The sequence below is a fragment of the Mesoplodon bidens genome (assembly GCF_964165515.1).
Source record: "Mesoplodon bidens genome assembly, chromosome: 13".
NCBI lineage: Eukaryota > Metazoa > Chordata > Mammalia > Artiodactyla > Ziphiidae > Mesoplodon > Mesoplodon bidens.
The window spans coordinates 89,371,675-89,385,699 of record NC_138169.1 but is presented as its reverse complement, the minus strand read 5'-3'; the positions used below and the strand labels follow the sequence as shown (position 1 = coordinate 89,385,699).

The window sequence follows — 14,025 nt, the reverse complement described above, 5'->3', positions numbered from 1 at the left end:
GCTGTACAAGGATGTCAACGATGCCACTGAACTCTATGGCTAAAATGGTAAATTTTATATTATATATATTTTACCACAATAAAAATGTTTAGAAATACTAATTTAAATAAATTATTTGGGCGCGTGTGAGTCTTACCAGGACTCTTCTGTTAATTACGTGCTTTGACAAGTAAAGCAACTGTGTTTACGTCTGGAAAGCGTGACCGCCAAAATGATTAATTTGGGGGACTTCGTCTGGGAGTAAACGGGGACGAACCCTTCCTCAGCGATGCCATCCTCTCCGTCCAGCCCGGGGTCCCGGCGGGCCGGTCCGTCCACCCCGGGCCCCGGTGGCACCGTAGGAGCTGACACTCCGATGGACTGACCGGAGAGACAGCAGGTCTGGACCAGCCCTACCCAGCCGAACCGCCTCCGAGCCGCTCACTGTAAGGACCTCCCAGCCACGCCCATCACTGCGGCGCCCAGTCGGCCCCCAGGCCGCCTGGGGGCGCGCGCACGCACTCGCCGGCGCGCACGCACTGCGGGCGCGCGTTCACGCCCGGAAGGAACGCTGAGCCGCAGGGCCCAGTGTGCGTGCCGGGCCGGGGGCCGGAGGGGGTGGCGAGGGAGGCGTGGGTGTACGACCCCAAGGTTCCCTTCGCCCTGGGTTCTGGGCCGCGGGGCGGAGGCGATCCGTTGGTGGGGTCGGGGTCTGGGGACGAGGTGGACGCGGGCCTGGCCTTCCCGGCAGCGCACCGACTGCCCCGCGGGGTGAGGCCACGTGGGGTGGGGTCCCCGCGGGATGAGGCTCCGTGGTGTGGGGGCCCCGTGGGTGCGCCGCGCTGGAGCTGGGAGGAGCTGGCCGGTGGTTCCCTCCCGCAGACCCGTCGGCCCCAAGATGTCGTACATGCTCCCGCACCTACACAATGGCTGGCAGGTGGATCAGGCCATCCTCTCGGAAGAAGACCGCGTGGTCGTCATTCGGTTTGGACACGACTGGGACCCTACTTGTATGAAGATGGACGAGGTTCTGTACAGCATAGCTGAAAAGGTAACGCAGCCCCGCCTCACAACGCGCCCCGCCTTCCGTTTGGTCATTTCATCGTGTTGGACTGCTTTGCCGGTAAGATTTAAAAGTGCGGCACGTTCACCGGTGAAAGAGAAGCAGTAAGCTTCACAAACGGACAGTCTTCCCTTGGGATGTGAGGATGGCCTCCCTGAAATTGGTCAGAATAGCTTATGTTCTTTTCTGGGAGAATTTTCCATAGATTTTCAAATTTTTAAGAAGTTCGTGATCTCTCCCCCCTAAAGAAGTTCATAATTCCTATTAACGTACAGGGGTTTTAACTGAGAGGGTGTTTTCAAAAATTTACATCTGTAGTGCCCAGAGCAAAACACATTTGCAGGCTTTGGCAGGAGCGTAGGAGCTTACTTTGAATAGCTTAGTTTAAAAGAATTGTCCTTTTTTTTTGTATCATGTTTATTTGTTGCGTTTATAAAGCAGAACATTTATGTTGATAGCATAGTAAATCCCGTTCTTTTGCTTTGGGTCGGTTCTTTACCCCACCGGTGCTCTTTTAAGTGACTCGATTTATAGCTTAGAGTGACTCAAATGCAGGAAACATTGGGAGAAAGTAGAACTATACTTGTTAGAGCTAATTTTCTTAATTCTTAAATTTAGTACACTGGATTGTCTGTGGCCTTTGTTTGCTGACAATAAAGTGCAATTGTAGGGCACTGTTGAATAACCAGGGCTTAATTCTTTTTCTATAATTGTCTCATAGGGATTCTAAGATAACTTTGATTTAGATTTTTGCAGGTGTAGCAATAGGGCAAAAGGCAAAAGGATGCTAATAAAATATTTAACTTATTAATATTCCATAATAATTTGAGAGGTTATTCATTTTAAGGAAGAGTAAAAGTAAGAAACATTGAAGCCATCTTTTCTTTCACAGGAGTAGGATATGCTAATATGGGCTGGGTTAAAATAATGCCTTTGAGTAAAGAGTAACAGGTGTAAGGATATATTTTGTATTTAGGAAAGGAAAAATTATCTGACCTGCCATCGGTAATTTTCACTATCTCCTATTTGGTGAGACAGGCAGAGTTGGGGGAGGTGGCCTTGTGAACATCAGGAACCGTCCTTCTGTGTCTGTCAGCGTAAGTATCGCTTGGAATACCAAAGTGCATCTCAGAGATCCTGATTCTCCAGGTCTGGGGCGAGGTCCAGAAACGGCTTTTTAAAGAAGCTCCCCCAGGGAATTCTGACATGACTTTCAGAATCCCCTCAACGAGGTCAGGGTCAGAGTAGGAGTGCTGTGATTATAGCCATTCCCCTCTTCTTTCTCTTGGGCGCCAAGACATTGAAGGAACTTGAGGAGGTGCCTGGGGAACTCAGGAGAGCGGGATTCTCCCCCAGGGGTCCTCCCAGTCCCGTCAGAGGTCAAGAGTGAGGTGGTGTCAGGGAGTCGTGTCTACATGGCTTAAGCTACAGTAGTCAAGGGCAGAGACTGCAGACTTCAGTGAAGATGGACAAAGACAAACTTCAATAAGCGAATCACTGCTGTGTTGACTCTGAAGTCACTTAGGTGTGTGTTCTGGATGCTGCCTTGCAGGTGGCGCATAAGCACCAGGGGATGTCCAGACCCGGTTGCCCCCAGCACGAGGCCAGGATGGCAGAGGCGTGAGGGTTGTTTGCTCTTCGTATCTGAGCAAAACTCAGCAAGATACTCTTAGCTAGGAGGCAGATTTTGTGTCATTGTAGTTTTTAGGGACTTTTACCGGAATTGTTCTTTTCCAATTCCTATATATCAGTCAGAGACCAAATCGCTGTAGTACTAGCAGACGTGCTCTCTTGGTACAGTTTAACTGGGCTCACTTTGAGTGCTTTTCTTTGGTCTTTTAAGTTCCTCCATGTCTTTTGTCCAAAACTTGGATTTCTATTTTAATAAACTTTCAGTACTATATTATAGTATAGTTATTCAGAATGCGAGCTTGAAATGCATTACAAGACTATTAATGTTTTATTTGCTACTTAGTATAAGGGCAGAATATGAGTTTATAATTCTGGAAGCCCTTTTTTGGGGAAGCACGATAGGAATTTTTGAAATTTAAGGTTTTAGTATAAAGAACAATTTAACTGTCTATCTCCCTCTGCAGAAACGGCAGATAATGGGGGATCTTCCTCGTCTTGTTGCGAGCCCTGTTTGGATACCCCAGCTGTGTTAAAGTGAGTAAGAGTCCCAGTGCTGAGGCTGGACTTGACTGCTCGGTCCCTCCTGGAACGGGACTCACCGACTCGCTGCTTGGTAGCTCCAGCCCCGCCGCATGCTGCGCTCGTTTTGAGCTGTACGGAAAACACAGAGATGTGTTTAAAAATTTGACAGATGCCTGGAGTTTGGTAGAGTGATAACCAAAATAAAGGTTCCTGTTTAGTGGGTGATTTTACGCACAGCTTCGAAGTGAGACTATTTTGTGTACTTCTGAGCTGCCGTTTTGTAGGAACGCACTTGGCCACAGCTCACTGTTTCTAAATCCCATTATATGTAAGAATAAGTGGGCTGTTTAATTTTGGTCTGTTTAAAAAGCTCATACAGATGGAGTTTAAAATATGCAAAACCTCAGTGATACTATCTCATAGCCGTAAGTGCTAATTAGATTGTACATAAGGTAAATGTATTCATGGAACTACTTAGGAATGACTTCAGGGGGTCATTCTTAAGCATGAGATAAAGTAGGTTGAATCAGCAGAAATTTATGCTCAAGTGAGGAATCTCATAGGAACCAACAGCCAATCGGGGCAAACAGTAATTTGAGAAAATAAAGTTATCATGAAGTTTTTTGATGGCTTTGAAGTGAACTATCTAAAAATGTAAAAATTGACACTTCAGAAATACATAGTGCCAATTGACAGTCAAGAACATTTTTTCCAGAATTTTAGGTGGGTTCTTAGCTAGTGGAGGAGGGTGGAGGGGTGGCTGGCAGCACCGACGGCCTTCAGCCTTGGTGATTTGCACGAGTTACATTAACCTGGAGGCACCTGGCAGCATGCAGGACCACGAACTGCGTAATCACTGACTTGCTGAAGAAGCAGCCTGCGTGTAAAATGTGTGGGTTGGAAAGGACAGTTACTAGTTTAGACAATCAAAAGAACATACACTAGAGAACAACTTGATAATAGAAGGGAAGTTTGTACATCTGGTTCTTGATTTAAAAAAAAAAAACTATTCAACAGCTGCTTAACATTACTGCAAATATAGTGGGCAAAATATTATTGTAGATACCGTAGACTCCTGCAGGTCAGTTTGAAGTACCATTTTAAAAGGTAAGACCCCTGTGGATGATATATGGGCACAGAACTGGAAAAAAAGAGGAAATTCCAATAGTTAAATAAACTTCAAAGAAACACACGTTAAAATAGTGTACTGTCATTTTTCAGGTGTATCAAAGGTCTAACTCTTAGGGCGTATGTTGAAAGCCAATCTAACACTCAGGCAGAAGTGGAGCTGGTACAGCCCCTGGGAAGCAGCTCGGCATTGGGTGAAGAGCCCTAAGGACAGCCATGCCTTAGGCTCCCTGAGACTGGTGCTGTGATTGGTAGCAAAACTGGAAAGAACCGTGATGCCCAGTGAAGGGGGAGCATGCTTATGACCATAATCTCCAGTGTGTGGCACGTAGGCCAGTCACGGTGATAGGTGGGAAATGGACTCCCGGCGTGGTCCTCACGGCAGGTCCCCGAGGCAGGTGCCACGAAGTAGTTTGTCCGGGCTCAGAAATGGGGCGTTAGGATTTAAAGTGGAACATCTTCTCCCCTGGATGGGATATTATTTGACCATTAAAAATGATTTCCTAAGAGCTTTATTTAGTAACGTGGGGAAACATTGGTTAATGACATTAGCTGGAGAAAAGCAGAATGTATGCAGTTTTCTCACAAGAGAACGTGGGTCTGGGGAAAGGGAAACATTAACTTTTCATTTTAAAGCACTTATATACTATTGATTTTATTTGACTGTCATATACTTTTTTTTTTTTGGCCGGGCTGCGTGGCTGTGTGATGTTAGTTCCCCAACCAGGGATTGAACTCGGGCCCTGGCAGTGAAAGCGCCAAGGCCTAACCACTGGACCGCCAGGGAATTTCCTGATTGTCATGTACTTTTAAATTATATAACTTGTTTTAAAAATACTGGGCTGGAAACAAAGCAGTGATGTTTCCATTCCATTTCTATGTTTTCAAAATGGACATTTTTTAAATGGAGAAAAGATCATAGACACATTGCTTATTTCAGTTTTATATAAAAAATACACAAGTGTTAATTGCAGATTCATTAGTGGATGTGAAACATTCAGGAGAAATAGTTCAGCCCATGTAGAAAGCATCATGATAGAATCCGTGCAACCCCCTTTAGGAGAAGCTCTTCCAGAGGAGAGAAGCTGGGAGGGTCACAGAATTAGAGAAAGGCCAGCTGGTGCTGTGGGCCTTCTCCTCCCAGAGCTGCAGGGGCTGGAGGACCCGTCAGGGCACCTCCTCTAAGGAAGAAGCGGGACCAGACCATCTCTTAAGGCAGGTCTGTTTGAACTCAGGATTAGGTAATTAAGTCCATAATGACAATAATATATTTCCTGAATTTTGAAATGTAAGTTTATTTCTAAAGTTCATTCTTTCAATAAATATCTCAGGTGTGGTTCCCGACCTTGTGAGGCTTCACATTTACCATGATGTGGTTTATGTGGAGGGGAAGAGAAAATGAAATCCTGTAGTGTCAGTTGTTTTCTGCTTCTGAATGAGCTACGGTTTCCTTACTCATCACTGAAGGCAAAAGAAAATAAGGCCTTTTTAGAAAGTCTCACATAAAAACCAGCATTTACAGTGTGAAAATTATATGACATTGAGTTGGGATAGTTGAATGTCCTCATACATGAACTAGTTGAGATGTATTCTAGTAACTTTTAAGAGATTGTGGTTTCTCCGGTCGATTTCTGCTTTAACTTGGAGATTTGGAGGTTCTTGGAACCAGAACCAATTGGCTTTCGTTGGATTGAAAGGTGTCTGGGACTCTTGTTGGGTTGTCATTTTATGCTTTTGGAGGCAGATGTGTGTGTGTGTGTTTGTGTTTGGTTATACTGTGATGTTAGTATCTATCTTTTTAATTATAATATCTGTTTTATTATGTGGGAAGAAATAAAATATGTCTGCTTAGCGAAATTGGATGTGGGCCGAACCTTAAAAACCAGCGGGGTAACTTTTGCCAGGAAGCCGTTCCGCCGGCGCGTGGCTGTGCTTGCCCAGTCCTCCATCTCGGTGTCCGCTGCGGCCACGTGAACACGTGGCGCTCAGCTCACTCTCTCCACCTTCTGCAGGTGTGTTCTCTCCTTTCACCAGGAAAGGGGCATGTGGCTGGGAGAGACACCTGTTCTTCCCCCACCTCAGCACCGAGGTCTGTCCGCAAAAGGAGCGCCCACTAAATGTAAACTTCCTTCCCTCCTTTTTCTGGGTGATGGTGGTTTAAATTTCCGTATTAAATACTTCTTCACATTCCCGAGTAAAGGGGAGAGAACAGTGAACTCCTCTGTGCCTACTGCGATCACCAGTATTTTGTCAGTCTTGGACCGTTTAACCCCTCAAACACTTTTTGTGCTGCCGTGTTGAAAGCACATCCCAAATACCATATTATTTCATCTGTAAATTACAGTTAGGTTTTTAGAGTTAGTTTTATATGAAGAAACGTTGTGCATTTTCTGTGAATTTCTGGGGGCTGCTGTAGCAAGCGCCACAAACCAGGCAGATTAAAACAACAGAAATTTATTATCTCACAGCCTGGAGGTCAGAAGTCCGAAATCAAGGTGTCAGCAGGGCCGTGCTCCCTCTGAAACCCTCAAGGGAGAATCCCCTCTTGTTTCTTCCAGCTCCTGGCGCCTTCCGCGATCTGTGGCACTCCTTGGCTTATAGGTGTGCATCACTTCAATCCTCCGTGTTCACGTGGCTTCTCCCTTGGTGTGTTTTCACATGGCCCTTTTCCTGTAGGAACACCAGTGAGATTGGATTAGGGGTCAGACTCCAGTATGACCTCGTTTGACCTTCACTGATGAGCTCTGCAGGCACCCTTTTTCCAGATCAGGTCACATTCTGAGTACTGGGGGTCAGGACTTCAGTATATCTTCTTGTGGGGTGAAAGGACATAATTCAACCCATGATATAAATTGGTATAAGCTTTCTAAAAGGCATTGAGACAGTATTTACAAGGAGCCTTTAAAATGTCATGTCTTTTGTTCTAAAGATTCTATTTTAGGTGTTTATCCTTAGGAAATAATGAAGTATGTATATGAATTTAAGGGTAATAATGTTCACATGTGAATAATTGATATCAGTGAAAATCTGAATTATTTATATTGATGAAAAGTCAAAGAAAATAACAGAAGAATGGTAAAAATACTGGCATAGCCACTTGGTGAACTGTTATGTAGCCATAAAATTTTGTTTTTGTTTTTCTCTTATGTAAAGTATACGATTCATATAAGAGGATGCTCATAATTAAAGCAGGATGCAAAATCTTGTAGTGTGATCACTCTATGATCACATTTTGTTAAAAGGGTATAAACATATATACCAGAAAAAATGGGAAAGAATATAGTAAAAGTATATTCTCAGCAGTCAGCTCTGGGTGTTGGGGTTCAAGGTTGTTTTATTTATGGTTTTCTGGGTTTTCCAGATGTTGTCTGATGAGCTTGCAGCTATGGAAGAAGTTAAAGAACCTTAGTTACCTGCAGTGTGATTTGGGGTGTTAGGCTGTTAGTATGTGCAAGTGTCCAGACCTCAGTAAGAGGGGAGTGTGTGGCTGAATTCCAAAGGCATGTTTTAAAGCAGTTGTTTAATGCGTGTAATTCAGTATTTGTGAAAGTACAAATTGGAAAAGTTCACATAGATTATTACTAGATCAGCGTGAATAATGTATCTGTGGACGTTTTCTGCAGTATTCTCAGAACTTGCTGTTCTGAAAAACATTAAATGAGCTGTTAATGGACAGTTGCTCAGGACCCTGATCCTCTTGAAGTAATTTCCTACATGGCAGCTCTACTGGGAAACAATGTTGCAGAGCCAGTTTGCAAATTGTCCTGTTATACACAAATTCTTCTGTTTTTGTTTTTGAATGTGCTTTTACAGAATAAAAAGTTGATCTGTTATTTTAGTATTTTTCCCCCAATCTCCTTTACTTTTAGGTTAAAAATTTCGCAGTCATTTATCTTGTGGATATTACAGAAGTACCCGACTTCAACAAAATGTATGAGTTATACGATCCGTGCACTGTTATGTTTTTCTTCAGGTACGTTCTCTTATCTTAAAGTTGTTGTTTAAATTGAATAGATGGTCTGAACGTGTAAGGAGATCAAGGTATCTTTAGATTCTTTTATTTAGGAGGAAGTCAGTTATGCAGCCATATTATAATATAGTTTGTATCACCAGGCAATCAATCTTTTAAATAATTTTCAAAGTAACAATTCCAGTTTTAGCATTTACTCAGTAACAAATTACCCTTTGAAATAACTGTCCAGGGACCTAGGGGAAGTGTTATTAAATGGAAGACATTCTCACTGAAATTTTAGATACCTTTAAATTTAATCTGTTGATGAAAAATGTCTTTAAAATAACTCACTTTTAAAATGTATCGGTGACTCTATTTAGCAGCCTTTTGTGATATCCAAGAGGAAAACCTGTACTTAATTACTTTGCTTATGAATACAAAACCTTGTAAAAAATCTTTTATCAGCTGAAAAATTCTGTTGTGTACCCTAGTCAGTCGGTCATTGGCTCAAGGAATAGACTCTCCCTAATCACCTTAAATTAATTTGTACCCATGACTGACAGGCTTTGCATGAAAGGGAAACGTGGAGTGGCTACTGGTTAGGTACACAAGAGTCTGATGCAGACACAAATACCTTTGATGGTATTTATATAATAAAGTTAAGTAACATCATGAGTGAAAAACAAATTCTGTTGTGGAGGTTTAATTTGGAAAGAAATCACCATTTGATACTGTTTTTACTTGTCAAAGTTTCGTACTGTTTATTGTTACTACAAAAGTTAGTAAGTAGCAATATAAACATTCGGCCATACTGCAGAAGCAGAGCTCCCTAATGGTCGAGGGAGGTCTGGGTGGAGCGTGCAGGGTGTGTATTCGGTTTCTATTTTCTGTAACAAACTTGGTGGCTGAAAACAACACCATTTATGAGCTCAAGGTCTGTAGGGCAGAGTCCAGGCAGGCTCAGTGGGTTCTGCCTCGGGGTCTCACAAGGCCGGAGTCACAGGCTGGGCTGTCATGTAGGCAGTTGGTCAGGGGAGAATCCACTTCGCTCACGGGAGCTGTGGGCCGGATCCATCTCCCGGTGACTGGGGGTCTGAGGTCTGTTTCCGCCGGGGCCCCTCTCTGCTCCTAGAGGCCCCTCTGTCTTCGAAGCCCTGAGCAGTGAGTTGAGTCCTTTTCGTACAGCTGCTCCAACTTCCTGTTCTGCTTTCAGAGGGCACTTGTGATTGGATTAGACTCACCCAATAATCCAGGAGAGTCTCTTTATTTTAAAATCAACTGATGGGGCTTCCCTGGTGGTGCAGTGGTTGAGAGTCCGCCTGCTGATGCAGGGGACGTGGGTTCGTGCCCCGGTCCGGGAAGATCCCACATGCCGCGGAGCGGCTGGGCCCGTGAGCCATGGCCACTGAGCCTGCGCTTCCGGAGCCTGTGCTCTGTAACGGGAGAGGCCACAACAGTGAGAGGCCCGCGCACCGCAAAAAAAAAAAAAAAAAAAAAAAAAAAATCAACTGATGAGTAACCTTAGGGACATCTGCAGAATTCCCTTTGCCAGTGGAGTGTAACTGATCAGAGGCGTGGTGTCTCATCACAGCACAGTCCCAGGGATTAGGGTGGGAAGTAGCAGGGGGTATTTTAGCATTTTTCCAACTGCAGCCTGCCCTCCGGCTCCAAAAGATTCACATCCCTCCCATGTGCAAAACTGGGTGTGGATGAGGCTTCTCAGGTGACCCATTAAGCACAGCTCCTGGATACAGCTCCTTATCTGGGCCCCCTCTCCAGGATGCAGTGTGGGACCGGCATAGGAAGCAGTTTGTGTTCACCGGCGGGGGGGGGGGGCGTCAGGGTTCGGAAGGGGGCTCTGATGCAGCGCTGGGATCATAGTCCTGGCCCGGTGCCTACCCCTGGGAGGGTCCTACCCAGGTTTTTCTGCCTTTTTTATGAAAGCCATTTGCAGCCGGTTCATTTTTCAACCTGCTTCCTGCCAGCAGCCTCTTGGGGTTGCGTCAGCCCCTCTCATTGCGCGCTCTGTCCTTCGCAGCCTGAGCCAGTCGGGTTTCTGTCCTGGGCACCGGGGCTGCCCTCTGCCCGATGGCTGCTTCCTGGGGAAGATCCTGTCCTGTGACTGAATTCTGACTTTTAGGTCTTTTCTAGGTTTCAGCAGAAGGCGGTGTGGCCTCTGTGTCAGCAGTTCAGCAGCCATTTCTGGATTTCAGCATCTTTTGCTATCTGGAGAGACTGAGAAATCTTTTGGGTTAACGGGTCTTACTCCGGTTTGTCTCCCTCCTTTTACTATAAGCAGCACGAACCCAGGCAGCGCCTTCAAGACTTTGCTTACGTGTCCTCGGCTGGTATCCATGCTCACCACTTTGGAGCGTCACAGACACTCTGCCGCTGTGCAGCAAGGATCCCTTTCCTCCGCTCCCCGAAATGCATCCCCACCTCCTTCCAAGCCCACGTTTCCACTAACAGGCTGTTTAAGGCAATCTCGGCCTTTTCTGCTGTGCTCCTCACGTTTTCCCAGAGCCCTCCAGGTGGGCCGTGGGCACCGCACTGTGCAGGGCCCACCTGGGCGGGGCTGCCCCGACGGGGACAGGGGGTTGCAGAACGGAGTCGAGTGGCGCCGCGGCCACCGTGCGCTTTGATGGTTTAGGACGGACGCTGCACTTGGAAAAGGGGACAGAACCTTCTACTGTGTCTGCGACCCAGGATTCTAAGACAAGTAGTAACAGTATTTTAATTAATCTATTCACCAAGTATATATACACGTAGAGAGTCCTGCTGGCTTTTATGTCTAGTGCTGGGACGTTAAGTCAGATAAGACAGGGTTCCTCCTATCACAGACCGTCATCTGCTGGCGACAGCACAGGGAACCAGCGAGATGCAAGGGGACAGGTGATAAAGGGGTTCCCAGGCCCAGTTGCAGCGTGTGTGCGTGTGCGCGTGTGCGCAGGCTCCCCTGTGCCAACAGGCGATTCTCGGACGCCCTGCTGGTGGGATCTAGAAGTCACCTTCATGAACAAACTCACTGTGACCGGAAGGGTGCTTATGCACCCGCTTCACCCTCATGGCCCTGACGTGTCCTCAGGAACGGAATACCCCATCACTCTTATTGCAGGGAATTCCGAAGGTTTTGGCAGCTGTGAGCCAGGATCTGTGGGCGAAGACCAAATACATATGAGAAATATATTCTTCTGAGTGACCAAGTATATATTTTTCCTATAAGTCACAGTATTGCACCAGGTATCTACAGAGGCACAAACACTGAGTGCAACAGGGTGATGGGCCACGCTCAAAGGCTGCTGGATAAGGTTGGCCTGAGCCACGTGCATCCCAACAGGGGCGAGCGCAGGCAGGGGCACGGGGCAGCGCAGGCCGCACGTTTGGGGACCTGCAAGGGTGAGGGAGGACGGACAGGTGAGGGCCGGGGGGTGGCGGGCGCTGAGGGGAGAGCGCAGCGGGGCCCGGATGCCCGGTTTCCTGGGCCAGTGTGTGGACTTGGAAGCTTCCTGGAAGTGAGTGTTTGCAGCAAGAGAGAAGCATCAGGTCTGCCTTTTGGAAGCTCGCCCTGGCTGAAAGGAGGCCACGCTGTGACCTCAGGATGGATGGGGCACGCACCACGGAACAGCACCCGGGGGCCAGACGCACAACCTTGCAGAAACAGGAAGCTAAATTGATAAAAGTCAGTGCAGCTGGTACAACAAGCATTAATGTCTTTCTTTTATACAGTGCACATATAAATTCATTTCAGAAAGAAGCGTCTTGAAAAGTCTACGAAGTCTACGAAGAATTATAGAAATGCAATTTCTATAATTATAGAATTATAATTATAGAATTATAGAAATGCAAAGTATAATATTTATTTCACAATTAGTATGGCTTTCAATAGAATTTACAAGTGCTCGCAAGAGCACCATGACAAACGCATACATTGCCTTTTTCAGGTAAATTAGCGCAGCCTTCTGGAAAGCATTTTGTCTTTCCAGGTGACTGAAGCTGTGTCCTTCGGCCTGGATTGCCCTGTAGGTTATTTTTCTTAGGGAGCGCAGAGCAGGCGGAAGGCGCTGTGCGTTTCTTTAAGCAGAATTTAGGTGGTTTCCAGCCTGCTACACAGTGGCGGACCCCCTTGACTGTGTGTGTCCTTGTTCACAGTGGGAGATACAGGTATGTTTTTCATGGGATTCTGTTTCAGAAGGATTTCTATGAGCATTGACCCCCTTTTCCCAACCTACAGGAACAAGCATATCATGATCGACCTGGGCACTGGCAACAACAACAAGATCAACTGGGCCATGGAAGACAAGCAGGAGATGATCGACATCATCGAGACGGTGTACCGGGGGGCCCGGAAGGGCCGCGGCCTGGTCGTGTCCCCGAAGGACTACTCCACCAAGTACAGATACTGAGCCCTCGTCCGGTCCTGGTGCATACGGTGCCGTGGAGTCGTTCTCACGTGGAGATATTTTCAACTATTTAAAGCCTTTGAGGAAGCGTTTGGGAAAGTACACATAGCTCAAGGAGCTGGAGGGTTTTGCAGTGAGGGTGGCAGTGCCTCAACTTTCAGTCTGCCTGGTCCTTGTATTTTTGTATCAGCAAATACCTGTAAATATCTAGCTGAAATAAATAAAATACATGGTGATGGGGGTCACAATCATTTATTTCTTATGAAAAGTAGTGTATAGATTAGCGATTTTGGTAGTCAAGAATTAACTCTTCACTGTTGAGTGAGGTTCAGGTGTGGGTCCCATGGGGCTGCTGTGATTTGCACACTTGTCAGTGAGAGTCTGAGTTTCCTGGGTCTCCTGTAATTAGGGACCTCAGACTGGTGACTTGATGCAGTTCTGGAGGCTGGGGTCAGATCCACGTGTTGGCAGGGCTGGTCCTCTGGGGCCTGACGGGGAGTCTGTTCCTACCCCCCTGCTGGCCCTGGTGGTTTCTGGCATCTCTGGCGTCCCTTGGCTGGTGATGCTTCACCCCAGTCCCAGCCTCTGTCTTCACGCAGTGTTCTCCCCGTGTGCGTGTCTGTGTGCAAGTGTCCCCACTGGGTGGGGGCCACCCTGCTCCAGCATGACCTCATCTCGACTAGTTAGACCTGCAACAGCCCCGTCTCTAGAAAGGGCACATTCTGAGGTCCTGGGGTGAGGATTCCCAACATGCGAACTTTCAGGGGGCACAATTTGACCCACAGCAGAACCAAAGGTCTGAGTTCAGGAACAGGGAAAAATCATCTTTTATTCTTCTGGTTATAAAAACAGTGCGATAATGATTTTTGGATTCCCTTTAAATATAAAAAGTAAGAGGTGTTTCTCATTCCTCCTAAGATTGTATCTAACACGCTTAAATGCATCGTGTTTTCCATAGCAACCATGACCCTTCAGTCCGTGTAGCTAGTTTCCTTATCACAATCTCAAGTTTCACTCCTGCGTCTCTTACCCCAGCAGCATGCTGTTGGTTGGAATCTTCACGGGCTCGTGTCAGGGCACACGGCCTCTGAGGTGAAGGAGGGGGCATGCGGCGTGGACGCAGCCCGGGGCCCGTGTGGGGCGCACCCTGGAGCCCCGAGCTGGTTCCACCGCCAGGCTGTGTCGTTCCTGAGGACCTTGGGCGAGCGGACCCCAGAGCCCCGTTTGCTCCCGTGTGAAGGGGCTGACGGTGTCTGCTGTCCGACCCTTGCTACACGCAGATCACGTAGAACAGTGCCTGGTGGGCCCTCCGTGGAGTGAAGACACCCACTGCCTCGTCAGACTGACTC

General features: G+C 46.8%; 1 protein-coding gene across 5 annotated transcripts; it reads left to right on the top strand.

Moving 5' to 3' along the window:
* The first annotated feature begins 515 nt into the window (after positions 1-515).
* On the top strand, positions 516-12,912 carry TXNL4A (thioredoxin like 4A). 5 transcript variants are annotated; one of them, XM_081253073.1, is made up of 5 exons: positions 516-569; positions 862-1,030; positions 8,194-8,297; positions 10,428-10,546; positions 12,508-12,573. In XM_081253073.1, the coding sequence occupies exons 2-4, from the start codon at positions 878-880 to the stop codon at positions 10,513-10,515; spliced, it is 345 nt and encodes a 114-aa protein (XP_081109199.1). In that variant the 5' UTR covers positions 516-569; positions 862-877; the 3' UTR covers positions 10,516-10,546; positions 12,508-12,573. The 5 variants fall into 5 exon arrangements, with proteins under 5 accessions (XP_081109199.1, XP_081109196.1, XP_081109198.1 ...); XM_081253070.1 differs by lacking the exon at positions 10,428-10,546 and having other exon boundaries at positions 12,508-12,912; XM_081253071.1 differs by lacking the exons at positions 516-569; positions 10,428-10,546 and adding an exon at positions 626-750 and having other exon boundaries at positions 12,508-12,912.
* The last annotated feature ends 1,113 nt before the right edge of the window (positions 12,913-14,025 follow it).

Coding starts and splice junctions, on each gene's coding strand:
- TXNL4A (XM_081253070.1), top strand. CDS start 878: ATGTCGTACATGCTCCCGCACCTACACAATGGCTGGCAGGTGGATCAG. Junction 1,031..8,193: donor TGTACAGCATAGCTGAAAAG/GTAACGCAGCCC, acceptor CTTTACTTTTAG/GTTAAAAATTTCGCAGTCAT. Junction 8,298..12,507: donor ACTGTTATGTTTTTCTTCAG/GTACGTTCTCTT, acceptor CCCAACCTACAG/GAACAAGCATATCATGATCG.